A 16,962-nucleotide genomic window follows, 5' to 3' on the forward strand; every position below is an offset into this window, starting at 1 on the left:
TTTTGCACAGAGCCAAAGTGATATAAAACATCAACCAGATAATATCATTCTCCTGCTCAAAACTTGCAGTGGGTTTTCCTCATACTTAGACTAAGATCCAAACACTTTTACCCCCTCATATCACTCTCTCCCTTATGCTTCAGCTGCACAGCCCTTTTGTTTTCTTGCCAGTTCACCACACTTATGTCTGCCTTGGTCCTTTGCATCTGCTATTCTTTGTGGTTGGAATATTCATTCCCCAGATGTCAGCAGGACTTGCTTCTTGTCATTTTGATCACAGCTCTGTCTAATTGCACCCTCCCTTCTCCCAGTAGTGCTCCATCACACCGCCCTATTTTATTTTTTTCCTAAGGCTTACCACTATCTAAAAAATAGCTCATGTATTTATCTCTCTCCGCCCCCACTCTGCCCCAAGTAGAAATTAAATGTTTTCATAGGGCCTGATTCCTACCACAGTGCCTGGCACATAGTTGGCACACAGAAGAAAAAAAGAATCTGACTGAATACACTAAAGACTAAGTATAAACTGATTTTTAATGAGATATGAAAGTTTATATTAATTACATGAGCCAAGTATTGTGTTTTTAAAGTTCGAGGTCCTGTTGGTTTTTCCTTCATTTAATCCTTCATAGTGAATGAACATGATTGAGCACATATGCTTGTGTCAGATATATGATTGTAAATAAAACAATAGTAATACAATTACAGGTTGATTTTTTCTCTTCTTGACCTGAAGAGTTCCCAGATTTACCCCTCTTTCCAACTCCTTTCCTACAGTACCACCTTGCTGGAAATTCCCATCTTTCTGGTCTCTGTCTTTTTCTGTCGGTTCTAATCTCCCAGTAACTTATTCTCCGGAATGCAGCCAGAGACCTCTTCAGTCGCTAATATACCCATGCTGAAAAACCTTCTGAGTTTTTATTGTTCTCAGGATAAAGGTCCACCACCTCACGTCCCGCTAGCTCACTGTCCACTCCAGGCCATACTCACTCCCTCCCTTCCTGGTTCCACCCAGCCACAGGGCTGGTAGTCCTCTTTTCCCAGGGAGTTATACACCACATCCTTTTGGCCTGCTTTTCAGGATCTCAAGAAATGGACCCTTCCTCCGAGAAGGCCTCTCAGGTTAAGACCAACTCCTCTCCTCACCATATAACACAAAGTCGCAAAGTGCTGCTTTTTCAGAGCTGTAACTTTATAAACATATACTCCTGAACATGGTAACCTTATTAACGTGTGTTAAAGCAAGTTTCCGCTCAAAGCTATTTGCGGAAGAAACATATTGACTGCCTTCCCAACCACTCCTCGCCCCTCCCCCTAGGCCTGCGGCGCAGCTATTACGCTTTCAGCCGGCGCCAGGAACAGATATTGCAGAGCGCTTGCGCGGAGGGGCACGCATGCGCAGAGGGACGAGCCCGCTGACAGATTCTCGGTGGCGGTGGCGGCGGCCGCGGCCCTGGACTGCGGGGAATGGGAATCCTAGGTCTCTGACTGAGCACCGCCCCCGCCTCCGTGCCCGCGACATGGCCCAGGAGAAGATGGAGCTAGACCTGGAGCTCCCTCCGGGCACAGGTGGGAGCCCGGCGGAAGGCAGCAGCAGTGGCGGCGGCGGGGGCCTCAGGAGATCTAACAGCGCCCCCCTGATCCACGGCCTCAGTGACACTTCTCCGGTGTTCCAGGCCGAGGCGCCGAGCGCCAGGCGGAACAGCACAACGTTCCCGAACCGCCACGGCCTGCTTCTGCCGGCCTCCCCCGTCCGCATGCACAGCAGCCGCTTGCACCAGATCAAACAGGAGGAGGGCATGGACTTGATCAATCGAGAGACTGTCCACGAGCGCGAGGTGCAGAACGCAATGCAGATAAGCCACTCCTGGGAGGAAAGTTTCAGCCTGAGCGACAACGACGTGGAGAAGTCTGCCTCCCCGAAACGCGTCGATTTCATTCCGGTGTCGCCAGCACCGTCGCCTACCCGGGGAATTGGAAAGCAGTGTTTTTCACCATCCTTGCAAAGTTTTGTGAGTAGCAATGGATTGCCTCCAAGTCCTATTCCCAGCCCAACGACCCGATTTACTACCCGGAGAAGCCAGAGTCCCATTAATTGCATTAGACCAAGTGTTCTTGGACCATTGAAAAGAAAATGTGAAATGGAAACTGAATATCAGCCAAAGAGATTTTTCCAAGGCATCACCAACATGCTTTCTTCTGACGTTGCGCAGCTGTCAGATCCGGGTGTGTGTGTATCTTCCGATACCCTTGATGGAAACAGCAGCAGCGCCGGATCTTCTTGTAACTCACCAGCGAAAGTCAGCACTACCACTGACTCTCCTGTGTCGCCTGCCCAAGCGGCCTCTCCGTTTATTCCAGTAGATGAACTTTCATCTAAGTGATTCACCCACCCATCCTGAGACTCGGTTTTGTTTTTGCAATGGAGAGAAAAATCAAGTTGGAACAAGCACTGAACTTTGTCGATTAATTTGAGGCTATTTCCTATTTGACCCTTTTCCTTTTTTGGAATTTCCTGAAATGTTGTTATTTCTAGAGAACTTTTATGTCAGATTCTAGGGGATGCCCGTGAATTCAGTGTAGTAATATTTTCAGACGTTTTCCCAATAAGTGTGTTGAAGCATACATCTTTACGCTGCTAATATGTCTAAATACATATGTTATCCCTTGATTTTTTAAAAAACTGAGAGCTCTATTTATTTATGGGATTATTAAGTTCTGATGCAAATATAAATGTTGAATTAATCAGCATCGTAAACTGATGTTTTAAAATTCCATACTTCATGCCCACACTAATTTTTAATGTTATTGTCAGTGATTGCTAACTTCTGTTTGATGAAGAACAATAACTTACTTATGTACAGCTATTTTTAAAGTGTTAGTGTTATCCATCTGGTGGTTGTCAGTTTTACCCAGGAGTCCTTGAATATTTAATTTTCTGGGTATAGAAGTGGATGGGGGGGAAGCTGATAAAAGAGCAAAATATGAAAGTTTGCAACAGATCTTTTAAATATACAAAAGTAAACATTTAAACATTTTCTAATGAAATTTTAATAGTAATTTAATATGTCATACAAATATAACTACTATACAGAATTTCTTCTTCTTTTTTTTTAACCAGATAGTGCATTCCTGTGGATATATTCCTGAAGTTAAATGGGACAGTGCCTTGCAGTCTTAGCCCACTGTACATAGGCTGAGGCCAGGTTCTTTGTACCACTGCAGACTTTATCAACTGTAGAAAATGTGTGGGAAGCCCTGTTGAATTTGAGCAGAGCACCTAGGCAGATGAAACTCTGTCAGTCATTGATATGCTTTAATAAGATATTCAGTCGTGCCTCAGTGAAAATTCTTGCCAACAAGGAGCTCAAGAAACTTTTGGCTGCTTTTCCACTTTGTCCATCTGTCACCTTCTTGGTTTTCCCTGGCTCAGGAAGGAAGCAGCTGTTTCCTTGCCAACAGGTCCTTCCTTTCTACCTCCCAAGAAACTAGGGCATCATCAGTTAGACAAAGGTACGGTGTGACTCAAATTTCTCACAGTAAGCAACAACAGGACTGTGGAATTGTTTCAGGAACCTCTGTGGTTAAAGCTACAGCTGGAGTTGACTGCCTGGGGGATGTCAGTTAATGACTTGTCAGAGAAAATCAGGGGAGAGTCACCTAGGTAAATCATTATTTAATTTAGGTTTTAGTAAAGGTAGAATTATGAAATGTTCTTTTCTTTGCCTTTTACAATTAAGACAAAGTATGAAAATATTTAATGACAGTTTTTTTTATATGATACTTTCTTATTTCCTGTATTTTCCTTAACTAGATAACTAGGTAGATAGAAAGAAGGGCAAACAAAAGGGAAAGGGGAAAAAAATAAGAGAGACCAAGAAACCAAGAGAAAAATTTCTGGCTCACTTTAAGTTATTGCCTACAGAGACGTTACAGTTATATGGAATTTTTACAACTATGAGAATAAATGGAACTGGTCAACTCAAGAATTCAGTGAATTACAGCGAGGGTAAGATTGTGTGTACAGGCTTAAAGTTCTCTCTTCTGGGTAATAGTGTTAATATGCTCCAGTTCTGACCTTGTTGCTCAAATTCACATGTATATATCCAACTTCCTATTGGGCGCTTTGACCTACTCCCAGAGGTTCTTTAACCTCAGCATCTCCAGAGCAAAATATATTACCTTTTCTTTTAACCTGTCCCTGGATGATCTAAAACTATGTCATCCTATCTAATTTCCTGAACTCAAAACGGTGGGTAGCATCTTTGACTTTCCCTCTTCCGGTGCTGCCACATCCAGCTCAATCACCATGTCCTGTCTGCTCGCGAACTGAGTCTCCCTTTCTCTGTCTCTGTTGCCCCTGAATTTAGCTTAAGTCCCAGCCTAAGTGATCTCCGAGCCTATTTTCTTACCTCCCTTTTGATCCAGGCTTCGTACTGCCTCTGAAGTGATCTTTCTAAAATACTTGATTTTGTCATCCTCCTGCTTGAAAACTTTATATGCGTCACCATTTTGTACATTTTAGTGAATGCTTTCTTCAGCTTGACATAAGAGGTTCTTCATGAACTGCCTATAAGCTAACACAATATAGGCATCCTCTGCTCATCCTGTCCCAATTACATGTCCTTTCTTCTTTGTAAACCCTAGACCAGTTGGTAATCTTTAAATATGCCTGTACTTTCGTGTGTTTGTACCTTTGATTAAATAGTTTCTTTCCCTAAAATGCCATTCCTGTCCTTTTCACCCAGGAAAATGTTGTTTCTTTTTATTGCATTTGAATTTAACTATGAAATAATGTATACCTTCTACTTATAAAAATATTTAAACAATGCAGGTATCTACATAGTAAAAAGTGAAAATCTGTCTGTGTTTACTATGGAAAATTCATCTTCTTTTCCTATAGGTAATTTCTGTTAATAATTCAGTTTATATTGTACAAGATATTACTGTGCATTCCATGTATATAGGTATATAAATTTCAGAAAAACAACATCTCACTGACATCTCTTTTCTTTCCCTCATATCTAATCATTCACCAAATCTTATTGATCTTTTCTTCTAGAATCTGTCTTTTCATCTCAGCTGCCACCCAGATCCAGCCTACCATCATGTCCCGCTTAGGCCTCCTGATTCCCACTTGTCCCTTCACACTCTGTTTGGGTACCTGTTCATCTTCCATACATCAACCAGAGTAATCCTTTTAAAGTTGCAGATCAGATCTTTACATCTCTCAGCTTAAAGCTTTTCATTTGCTTCCTGTTGTTCTTGTGGTATACCAAAAGGTATTCATTCCAGCTTAGGAGGCCCTGTGCAATCTGGCCCTTGCCTTTCCCTCCCCTTGTTTTCTGCATTCACCCCTTACTGGCTTGCTTCTCATGCAGTACATCTTGCTCTCTCCTGTCTTACCACGTTTTACCAGATCCTCTTCCCTGAAGGTATAGAGAAACTTTTATTTCTGTAAGTTTGCTTTTCTGTATCGGTGGTAAGTTTTAAATTCAGTAAGCCTCTAAGTTTTTACAGACAATTTACATTATTGTTCATAACTTCCGTCATTACTCTGTAGAATGTAAGGGGCTAGCTGATATAAGAATTGTCCTTCAAAAAACATTTTTAAGGTATTAGTATTGCTAATCTATAAACTTGGTGCTAGAAGCCCCAAAGCACATATCAACCTTGAGTTAAAGTGCAGTTCATCATATGTAAGAAACCTCTGTTGTATATTTTCCTGTTATGTTTGTTAAAAACAGCAGTGTAAGTGGAAAAAATAATTAGTAGTCACCAAATCTGTGACTGCAGGATGTCAGAACCTTTAAGCATACTTAAAAGATTGATTGTAATCAAGATTAATCGGTATGGGGTTGCCTTCCAGTGGTTCTCATTTATCCGTTCAGCCAGCTACATACCTACAACAAGAGACCTCTCTTAGATATTTGGCATATAATGGGGAAAGGGTCAAGGCTTATGAGGGAAACAGGACTGAGAATTGTTTTCTTATTGGCATGTTTTTAGGTCAGTAGGAAAAGTCTGAAGGTCCAAGAGAGAAGTGGGATCCTGGGGGTGGCGGTGGTGGGGAGGGAATAGTTGCCAAAGCAACAAACCAAAGATGGTGATGTAATTGACATTTCCTGCATAGCATCAGAGAATAGAAGAAAGAGTTGGTCTTGGAAAGCACTTTTTTTTTTTTTTTCTTTTGCAATAGGAAGGAGAGTGAAAAGGCTAGACAACAATAGCAGTAAATGTTGATTCATGTTGCAGGAGTTTAGCGGTATGGAGGAAGGCATATGAAAATTGAAAGAATTTCTGATTGCTTCTATTTCCCAATTTTTAAGGAGTGTAGGCTATTTGAGGGTAGGGCAGGAGTACCTTTGGAAGCTTGAGTGAAGTAAAGGTTTAGTGCTGCCTCTGTGAGAACCTGTAAAGGAGTTGACAAAGGTGAGTAGGAGTTTTGTTAGGCCACATTAGATGGCAGGTGCAAAAGAAGTAGATTGGATTCACCTAGGTTTGGGAGTTGGTTACGCAGGTACTTGGTAAAGCCCAGTGTGTGAAGCAATTAAGGGTTTTGCTGAAAGTGGAGTTGAATGATTGGCCAAGATCTTGAAGATGTTACAAGAAGTCAGCAGTGGGTCATGGACTAGGCTGTTTTTTCAAGATCTTACATTCCATTCAACCATGACAAAGTATACGGAGAGTCTGATCTCACTGCAGAACTCAGTTTATCAGTTTTGCCCATGTTTTTTCATGTTATTCAGAGAATCAAGCCTAAATCAGCAAGCCTTGAATTCCATTTAGATGATTAAAAAAAAAAACACACACACACACACAAAAACACCTTTTTTTGAGTCAGATTGTTCACTGTAGCCAAGGCAGTTCTTTATGCCTTCCCTACCTTGCCATCCAACTAAAGAAGTTTTCTTAAAAGTTAATGTGACCTTTATATTCAAATGTCTATTAGAGAGTACTTAACTGTGTGTCAGGCTCTGTTCTAGCTGCTAAACAAATGTATTATTTAATCTTCATCACTGTCCTCTGAGTAAATTAGTGCCATTATTATTCTCATTTTATTAGTGAAGAAATGGAGTCACAGAGAGATTAGGTAACCTGCTCAGGGTTCCGAATTAGGAGGCAGGCAACATACTGTGGTGGTTAAAAACAGGCTGTGGAGCCGGGAGGCTGAGGTAAGGATTAAGTGGGTCACTATATGTCAAGTTCTCACAGCAATGCTGGCAATTTCTGTAGAAGTATCAACTATCATTACTATCCTTGTGGGGACGGTGGTTGTCATTATATTATTGTCATCTAGTGTGGACTTGCTGAGGAATCTTTTATCATCCTTGACTGCTGAGGCTCCTCCTTTCACACTAACAACGTACCCTTTACCCCTCTAGGCAGCCTGTCCTTTTATAAGATGAGTGTTTTCAACATTGGAGTCTTCTTAACAGTGAGCAGACATTTCCCTCTGTAAGTTCCACCATTTAATTCATGTCCAACTCTCTGGAAAATGCAGAATAAGTCTTACCTCTTCTTTATATGATAATCTTCCCTTCACAAATCAGAAACACTGATCCCTCAGTAATTACCTCCTCTTCTGGATTTGGGGACTCTTGAGGAATCTTTTCGGTGTGCTTTCTTCATAAAGTAGAGCTATCCTTGCTTGGCAGGTAGGATTTTCACAAGACAGTGATTCCTTTAAGACTGTTTGCTTTCCCTTATAGAAAAACAGGAGATGGTCTAATAACTTGAATCATTGCCAGTAGTAATAATAATTGGCACTAATGTATATTGAATATTCAGTATGGGCCTAGACACTATTTTCTGTGCTTCAATCCTCATGACAACCCTATGAGGTAAATGCAATGATTATTCCCATTTAACATGAGAAAACCAAATACATTTTCTCAAGTCTCTATTACTTTCTTATTTTCTTCTCCTTTTGAATTTAAGTCTATTTGTCATTTCCTCTGAGCAAACTTTTGGTTTGGTTTTTGAGATGAAGCCTATTTTCCAGCTTGCTAGTGTTAGCACTTCTGTTTTGAATCAAATGATATGTTTACTTAAAGTGATGGCTTTAGACATTATTATCATATTAGAGGAAGCGATCAGGAGGATTGTTTTCTTTACTAAGAGGTTAAAAAAAGTAGAATAGAAGGAAATCATAATTTACTTATTTTAAAACTGATTTGCTATTTGAAATAAGAAATCCCAAACTACAAATTTTAGATTGTTTTTAAAAAACATGTATAAATAAAAAATACATATATGTGTTATATATGCTTTGTTATACTTGAGTTGTACAATATCCTTGGTTGTGCTTAGATTGTTCTCCTAGGGAAACAAGCAAGAACCACTTAATCCCTCTTCCCCCAGAGAAACTCTAATGGTAAAAATGTATCATTTTTAGAAGCAAAGTAACAGGATTTAAATAGGTGATAGTTGCTCAGTCATGTCTGACTCTCTGCAGCCCCACAGACTGGAGCCTGCCAGGCTCCTCCGTCCATGGAATTCTCCAAACAAGAACACTGAAGTGGGTTGCCATTTCAGTATTTAAACGGCAGGATTTAAAGAGTGATCCAAAAACCTTTTATTACCTATATAACAAATTCGCCTTCTTTCTCTATAAGACGCTGTCCCCAGAGGTTAGAGATTTAAATTCAGAACAATTGAACAATCCCTGAGAAACTTTTTTCTTAACCTTTACTTCATAAAAAATTACTTCACTGTTCAGCAAAAGGACCCAAAAAAGTAAAACTTAGAGTGCATTTGGTGGTCAGACTTCAAATTTCAGTGTCACATCCCTGCATTAGATACTTGGAAACAAACCATTGAAAGCCACAGTTTATTCTAAAAGGTTGCTGTCATTTTTGGAAGTTCAATAAATATTTTCAAATCACCTCAAAAGTGACTTTTGGTTCTACCTGTAAGAGAAAAGAATCTGAAGAAGCATAGGTAGATAGAGATAATTGAATCACTGTATTGTACCCCTGAAGCTAATGCAGCATTGTAAATCAACTACACTTAAATTAAAAAATAAAAATAAGGAAATTAGCTTTGGAGAAGTTAAGTGATTTACCCAAACTCACAGACATAGTAAGTGGATGCAGATAAAATTTGTACATATGTAACTTGCTTGTGAAAATAGTTTTATAACAAGTTAGGAAGATAACATCAAATACTCCAATCGTGTGCATGTACAACTAAATGTACTCTCACATTTGCACATATACACACCTGACCTACTTTGTGAGTCTTGTTCTGTATGCTTGGAGCCACATTTAGCTTTATTTCCATTTTATATTTCCTCTCATTTTCCTCTCCTTAGTTTTCAGATAGGTAGGTTAGATTTTGTAAATTATACACACACACACATATATATAGGTACTGTTGGCAAGAGTGTTTTGTGCTTTTTGCATCAACTTTCCAAATTCCAGTTGCTGCCCTAAAAGAGAGATAGGTATTTTGTTCTCATACCTAGGGTTTCTTTGTGCCTGATTTCTATTTCTCCTGTTTGAATTTTTGGAATAAATACTTGGGTAGATGTGAAAATCACTCATTAACAAATTCTCAGAGAGTATGACTTAAGCTAGAGAGCAGAGAACATAGCGCTTTTATTTACCTGTGAGAGTTCAGTTCTGTATCAACGCCAGGGGTAGTTCTGGTTCTTTTCCAATTGCCTACAGCAGTCTTCCAAAGCAAACTGACATCTAAGGCTTGGCTAGCAAGGCAGGTTGTGAAAGAAGACAATTGAAAAAGATCTTTTGTGCCCTTGCAAAGTAAAATGATTGGTTGAGGTAACCATTCCTGTGATTCAGACAATCCCTAACCCCTTACTTTCAGGACAAAGAATGATTTTACTGTTTCAGTGCCAGGAGGATTACTGGAACTTCAGTGATGAGTGGCTATTGAGTGTTGGTGTCTTTTGGACAGAAGAATGAGAGCTGCTGAGAAGGGGGTGGGAGTGAGGAGATGATGATGCATTGGATGCACCTTTTGGCACCTGAGCCCTCGGACTCCATTGTGAGCTCCCTGTGGGCTAGAGTGTGACATTGATGGTGGTTTTCTTCATGAATCTTTGTTTTTCCTTTGTTCCACTTCATTTGTGATTTGGGGTTGAATCAGTGTGTGTTTAAGAATTTTTTCAAGCATCTTTCCCTTTAGGGTCTCATGTTTTATGTCTTCTAAAAAACAGTGAATAATAATACAGTGATACTGATGATTATCTTTTGTTATTATTGAAGATTACTTTGAGTCAAGAATTAAAGTTCTTGGAACTCTTTACCACTTTATACTAGGTTTAAAACTCACTTAAAATAGTCTTTCTCAAGGCCCCATTTTACCACACTACTTGCTTCCTGAATTTCTAAAATGCACACCTGAAATCAACTTTAATGGCTGCCCCTTCACTTCAGGATTAAGTCCAGTTATGCAGTAACTGGATCATTTGCATGTCTCCACAGGCCCCCTGAACCCCCTAGCTACACTGCACTGCCTGGGGTTCCCCCAGCTACCTGCTCCCATGCACTAGCTGCGCTTTGACAAGCTGTGTCCTTACTTACAACTGCACCTTCTTCTTCCTCTGCACTCCCTACCGACCTTCTTTCCTTAACTTAGACCGAGGGGATACAGCTTCTGAGAAGCCTCTCCTGATGTCTCTGCCTCTCCAATCCTGGTCAGTTAGATAGCTTTCCACTATGATCTTGTTACACTCGGGCCTTGCTTCCATAAAGGTCCTTAACAGGCTGACATGTATTTGTGTGGTTTCTTGACTCTTTAACCTGCGTAAAAGCAAAGCCTCTTTTATTTCTGCCCCTAATGCCTGTGCATAGAACGTTATAGTTAATCCAATTTATACTGAGTAGATGATTAATGGATGGATAAGTGGGTGGGAAAATGGCACAGATTGTTTTAAAGAGAAAGGAATGTAGTAAGATTCTTAGCGGAACAAGCTCAGTCACATGGTTGGGTTCTTTATAGTTTGCTAGGAGACTAGAAATTCATTCGTTAAGTAATTTTGATTTGAGCACCTGCCTCACACTGGCTAGTCCCTTAGGATAGATACATCAGTGTACAAAACAAAGACTCCCATCCATATAGAGTCCACATTTTGCTTATATTCTAACAAGGTGGAGGGAGAGCAACTAAACATAATAAATTAAGTAAATTATTATATATATATAACAATATATATAGTGAGGAACAGCAAGGACGTCAGGGTGGCAGGAGCAGAGTTATTGAAGGGAAGGATAGTTGGAGGGGCTTAGAGAGGTGGGCAAGGGTGGGGACTGTTGCAGGTAGAGGGGGCATAAGGTCTTGTGTGCCATTAAAGGACACTGACTCTGAATATGAGAGATGGAGAGTTTTTGCAGGGGGTTGAGCATAGAAATGGCATGACCTATCTTAGGTTTTGGAAAAAACACTCTTGCTGTCTTGACAGTGGACTATGAGCGGCAGGGGAGGAAGCCAGTAAAGACAGGGGGTAGGAACTCCTCCCATTAGGGGGACCAATTAAGAGGCTTTCCACCACCAAAAGATGATGGTGGCTTGAATGAGGGTGGTAACATTGGAGATGAGGAGAAGCAGTTAAATTCTAGATTATAGTTTGAAGGTAGAACCAATAGATTTTGCTCTACCTTCAAAGAAGATAGAGCTGACAGATTTAAGGTGGGTGTGAGATGCCTGGTGGAGGAGAGAGAAACTGGAAGGATGGAGTTGCCATCAACTGAGGTGTGGAAGTCTGTGTGTAAGGTAGGATTTTTTGTTCTGGGGGTTTGGTTTGTTTGCTGCTGCTATTTGGCGGGAGGTGGGCAAGGGAGGTATGGGGACAAGAGGTATCAGGAGCTCAGTCTGAATGTATTGAGTAAACGAACCTTATTAGACATTCAAGTGGAGGTGTCAATAAGCAGTTAGGTATCCGAGTCTAGAATTCAGAAAAGAGGACCGGGCTGGAAATACACAACTGGGAGCCGTGTGCCTGTGATGATATTTAGAGTCTAGAGAATACATGAGATCACTACCGGTCACGTGAATGTGTGTAAAGAATAGAAGAATAGGAACTAACCTTGGAATACTCTGTAATATTGAGAGGTCAGGAAAGATAAACTGAGAAGCAACAACCAGGGAGGTAAGAAAACTATGAGTGTGGTGTCCTGGAAACTATGTGAAGAAAACGTATGAAAGAGGATGGAGTGATCAAATGTTATCAGTTGCAGCCGATCTGACAAGTAAGGGAGGACCAAGTGTCGAGCCCTGGATTTAGTAATGTGTAAGTTACAGGTCACCTTGGTGAGAGTCATTTCATTGGAATGATGGAGTAAAAGCCTGATTAGAGGAGGTTTAAGAGAGAATAGGATGAGCAGAATTGGAGACAGCCAGATGGCGGAAGAAAGAGATTGAGTTCTTCTAGATCCTTGAGGATAAAGAAGAACTAAAGTGAAAAGGTCACTCCCTTCCCCTTCTTATGGGTAAAATGTTTTTAAGCATTTCAAATATCTCTTTACATATGTATGATTAGAATTGGAGAAAAAAGCAAAGTCTAGTAAAATTGTTTTCTGTCCTTTTTTTTTTCTTTTTGGGATTGTTATGAGGAGAAGGATCTGTAAGTAAATGCTTTTACTCCAAACATGAGTAGACTGTTCAAGCAAAAGGTTTACAGATTCACTTTCTTCATGAATTCATCTGGTTCATTTTATTCCCTTGTCATCTGTTTCTCTTAATGTCTTTTTTTCCACTTATAAATTGAAATTTAGTTCCACACCCATGACACAATTATTTCTGTCTGCAAGTTTGGCCCAGTTTCTTAACCCAGAGACGTTTTCCTCTTCAGTGAGTACTGTGAACTTTCTTTTTTTTTTAAGTAGTTCATTGTCCTCTTAGGTTTTATTTAGGGGCAGATTTTTTTTTTTCTTATTCCTTTTCGAAATTGTTGCTGATCAGTGAGAGAGGAGAGTGCCAGTTATGATAAGGAAGGAAGAATGCTTTCCTCACTTTGAATTGCTATGATTTCATTCTGATCGTAAAATATTGTCAGGTTCATTCTTGTGGGTTGGGGAGTCTCTCCCAGTCTTTCATACAAGAGGACTCAAGGACATCCAAGCCATATTTGTACTCAGGAGGGAAGAATGGTTTCTCCTGGAATTCCCTCTCTCTCCTGATTTTGCGTTTCTGCCTTTCAAGACTCCAGTCAAGTCCCGTTTACTCCATGGAAACTTCTGTGCTTCTCCTGGCTCTGGGTAGTATTGGTTTCCTCTTAATTGCTGTACTTACCGCTTGTAGCCTTTACTTTGTTGGTTGGTTTGGGGATTTTTGTTGTTGTTTCGAGGGAGTAGGAATGGGAGGTGGGCAGTGGAGGGGGTTAAAAACACTGCATCTGCAGACTGGTAGAGCTGCTTTCCCGACCTAGCCCACCTTCCTGCTTTGTGCAAATTAGTTAATCTTTGTGTACCTCAGTCTTCTTACCTGTTAAGTGGGAGTAGTTCCTACCTCAAAAAAAAATTGTTAGAATTAGAGGAGAGAAAGCATTAAATTTATTTAGCAGAAAACTTATTTGAATAAATGCAAACCTGAAGAATATATATATTATATGTAATAACCCCCTATCTTTATGGCAGATTTCTCAAAAGAAAGAGACAGAGGCTTATATATCTTTCCTGACAACCAGTTCTTCTCTATAGAAAGAACTCTGTTCTTAATAGTGATGATAGATGGAGCTTAGGAAATGTGGTGTGTTTGCAGTCTGGAAACCTGTGATATACATGTCATAATGTATTTATTTCATTGTTGCACATTAGTGTTTCAGGCTTTAGGAACTCTTCCAGACTAAAACCCTTCCAGTGCACAGGCTAGAGATGATGTTGCAACTCTGATGGTCTGTGAAGTCAATATGCTCTCCTTTTAGTTTTCCTAGCACTCATGAAACTTGCTGGGGTTTTTCCTCTCATTCACATTTTCACAGACCAGAATTGAGAAATCTACTTTAATTTTAACACAATCTATCAAATTCTGTATAATTAGGAGAAGAGTTTAGATGACATTTTCTGTTAAGTAACCTTTCATAAGCCACATATTTTAATAATGTGAAAAAAAGATTAAAAAGAAAGAACCAGATAGGCTAAAATAAGCAAATACTTTCTGATGATAAAAGCAATACAGATTCATTTCAAAATTAAAAGAATTCGAGTAAGCAAAAATAAATATACTTCACTGAGATGCTGCTGTTAACCTTCTCGTGAATGTTGTTCCAGGCTTTTTCTTTGATTAAATATGCACATGTAATTTTTACACAAGAATGGCATCTACTGTATAGGTAGCTCCACAGACAGCTTTTTTCCGTATAACATGCAGTGAATGTTGTAAGTATACTTTTGCATCATTTTGCCCCCTGTGGCTATATACCATGTAATAGGTCACCAACTGATTTTGGCTCCCTAGGATGTTTCTAACATTTTTTTCACTTACAATGTTCTGATGTACACCTGAACAACTTTTACAACTTAAAGACCACAGAACTTTCTTGGACTTGTCAACATGAAATAGTTAGCATGTTAATTTCAATTCAATTTTGTCCAATTCTAAAGCATTCTTTTCCAAGTCAGTTTTGAGTGATTGATGGTCATGTTTGGAGATCCCATGTGTGACTAGGGGGAAAAAAAAAAGTATTGTTCTCTGAAAATAATCTATATTTCAGTTTTTTAAAAAAATGAATATGAGATAGCCTTTTCTTTAATCCAGGCTAGAATATTTTGATAATATCATTTAGGAATGTGTGGCCTTGAGATTTTTATCACTTTCCTATACCTGACTTATCTGTAATTCAGAGTTAGTGAGGTCAGCAGGAGGTGAGTTATTATTGTTCTATCATTTCAGTGGGAGAAAGACTGGACCATGTGGAGGTGAAGAGGGTGCAGAGATTTGTGGGTGGGTGGTGATGGAGAAGGAGGCCAGAATTAGACAGATATCTGCCTCACAGACTTTAGGGTCCCCACTGTTTTCGTCTTTCACAGCTATGGCAACTTGAGATCTCACATTTTCTAAGTTAGTCATTAGTCGAGATATCAGATATTGCCTCCAGCTGCCCATTGAAATGTATCAGAAATCTTGACATTAAAATTGGTATTTTTCTGTTTTATGCATCTGGAAATGACATGAAAATCCTTTGTGATATCATGGTTGTCAGTATTAAGGTTATAAAATATGACCACCAAATTTATAGATTTTAGCAAGAGGAATAATAGAGATGACTTACTCATTTTTGCACTAAATGTTCAGTGAATACCTACTATGTACCAGGCTCTGAGCTGGGGTTGGGGATTCAAAGGGGTGGACAAGTCTTTAAGCTGCTGTTGGTGGGGATACAAACATTAAAAATGTACAGAATTTTGTAGTGCTTTGCTGTGATATATAATAGACATATTTTCATATTTGCTGCTATAAGACTATAGAGGAAAGAATACAAACGTGTTTACAAAAGAAGCAACTCTTTTTTTTTTTTAACTTTTTATTTTTTTTTTGGAGTGCAGCCTATTAACAAACAATGTTGTGGTAGTTTCAGGTGAACAGAGAAGGGACTCAGCCATACATACACGTGTATCCATTCTCTCCTAAACTCCAGGCTTCCACGTAACATTGAGCAGAGTTCCATATGCTATACAGTAGGTCCTTGTTGGTTATCCATTTTAAAGCAGTGTGTGCGTGTCCACCCCAAACTCCCTAACTATCCCTTCCCTCCATCCAAAAGAAGCTACTCTTCAGCAAATTGATAAGTGAGGAGTATCCTCCAAGGGGAAAATGAAGAGGGTCATGTAACATATGCAAAGAGCAGAGTACATTCTAGCAATTTCCAGCCAGCAAGAATTTCAATGTTCATTTAAAGTAAATAATTAATTCTTAAGTTTAAAAATTTTTTTTTACTTAATGTTTTCTTATTTCTCTGTTTCTGGCTTTCAAGAACCTAATTATTTATTTGTTTATTCCATTTTAGGAAGTTCTTAAATTGTTTGATCCTAAAAGAATAAATGAAATGAACTTGGCTTAATAAGGTGTTCTTGTAACTACTTGTGTCTCAGTGATATTCTTTTTCTCTTGCTTTGAATTTAATAGCTTAGAAATTATGGTTGTAGATTCATAAGGAGATTGAAAGATAGAATAGACAAAGAGTATGTAGGTCAAATTATCTGTGAATTTTTCGTGTTGTTAGTAATGCTTCAAAATGTGGTCAAGAGCACTGTGCACATCAGTTGGTCTTAGCATTGGAAAAGCCTTCAGCTGTACATCCTGAGACTTCAGATAAAGTGGATTAATAGTGGAAAGGAACCAGAGAGTTAGACTAAATAGATATGTTGTAAGAGAGCCGTAATAATCTTATTTAAATATTTTCCACATTAAAATAAGATATATAGTACTGTTGTGTTACAGCCATGATTTTTTAAAATAAATGAATTTGTATCCATGATAATTTTTTAAAATTCTCTATAGAGTACCACAAAATAAGTAATGTGAATACTTGAATAAAATAATCTGTTGAAGCCCAGATTTGAATTAAGCTTCCTCAAAGCATAATGATTCCCTTATTAATTTTAATCTTGTTTAATAAGCAAGAATTTTTTTGTTTAGGAAGCCTAATTAACAATATTCTGGAGAGTGATAATTGGGGTGAATTTCTAGTATGGTTGTAACACTGTTTACTTGGTAAATATTTCTCAAGCACCTATTCTAGGCTAGAGACTCACCTTTCATGAATAGTTTTATGTCAATTTTCTAAAAGACACATTAATTCTCTTGCTTCATGGAATTTATATTATAGTAAAAGGAAATTTTAAAAAGAGACATAAACAGTGAAATCCTTGCCAATTACAATAAAGATTAGGGACATCTTGTGTATACGGGAGGGAGGATGTCTGCTTTCCTTGAGCTAAGACACAGTTGTCCTGAGACTGTGATGGAAGTGCTCTAGTAGGGCTATTCAAGGGGAAA

General features: G+C 39.1%; 2 protein-coding genes across 4 annotated transcripts in view; both read left to right on the forward strand.

Moving 5' to 3' along the window:
• The window catches only part of PIP5K1B (phosphatidylinositol-4-phosphate 5-kinase type 1 beta), a 329,589-nt gene that overhangs the window by 86,511 nt on the left and 226,116 nt on the right, over window positions 1-16,962 (forward strand). The gene's annotated exons all lie outside the window — the stretch shown is intronic.
• PABIR1 (PP2A Aalpha (PPP2R1A) and B55A (PPP2R2A) interacting phosphatase regulator 1) lies at window positions 1,394-8,266 on the forward strand. The gene has a single exon (XM_043891262.1). The coding sequence runs from the start codon at window positions 1,395-1,397 to the stop codon at window positions 2,382-2,384; it is 990 nt and encodes a 329-aa protein (XP_043747197.1). The 5' UTR covers window position 1,394; the 3' UTR covers window positions 2,385-8,266.

Source organism: Cervus elaphus, chromosome 29, assembly GCF_910594005.1.
Source record: "Cervus elaphus chromosome 29, mCerEla1.1, whole genome shotgun sequence".
Lineage (NCBI taxonomy): Eukaryota > Metazoa > Chordata > Mammalia > Artiodactyla > Cervidae > Cervus > Cervus elaphus.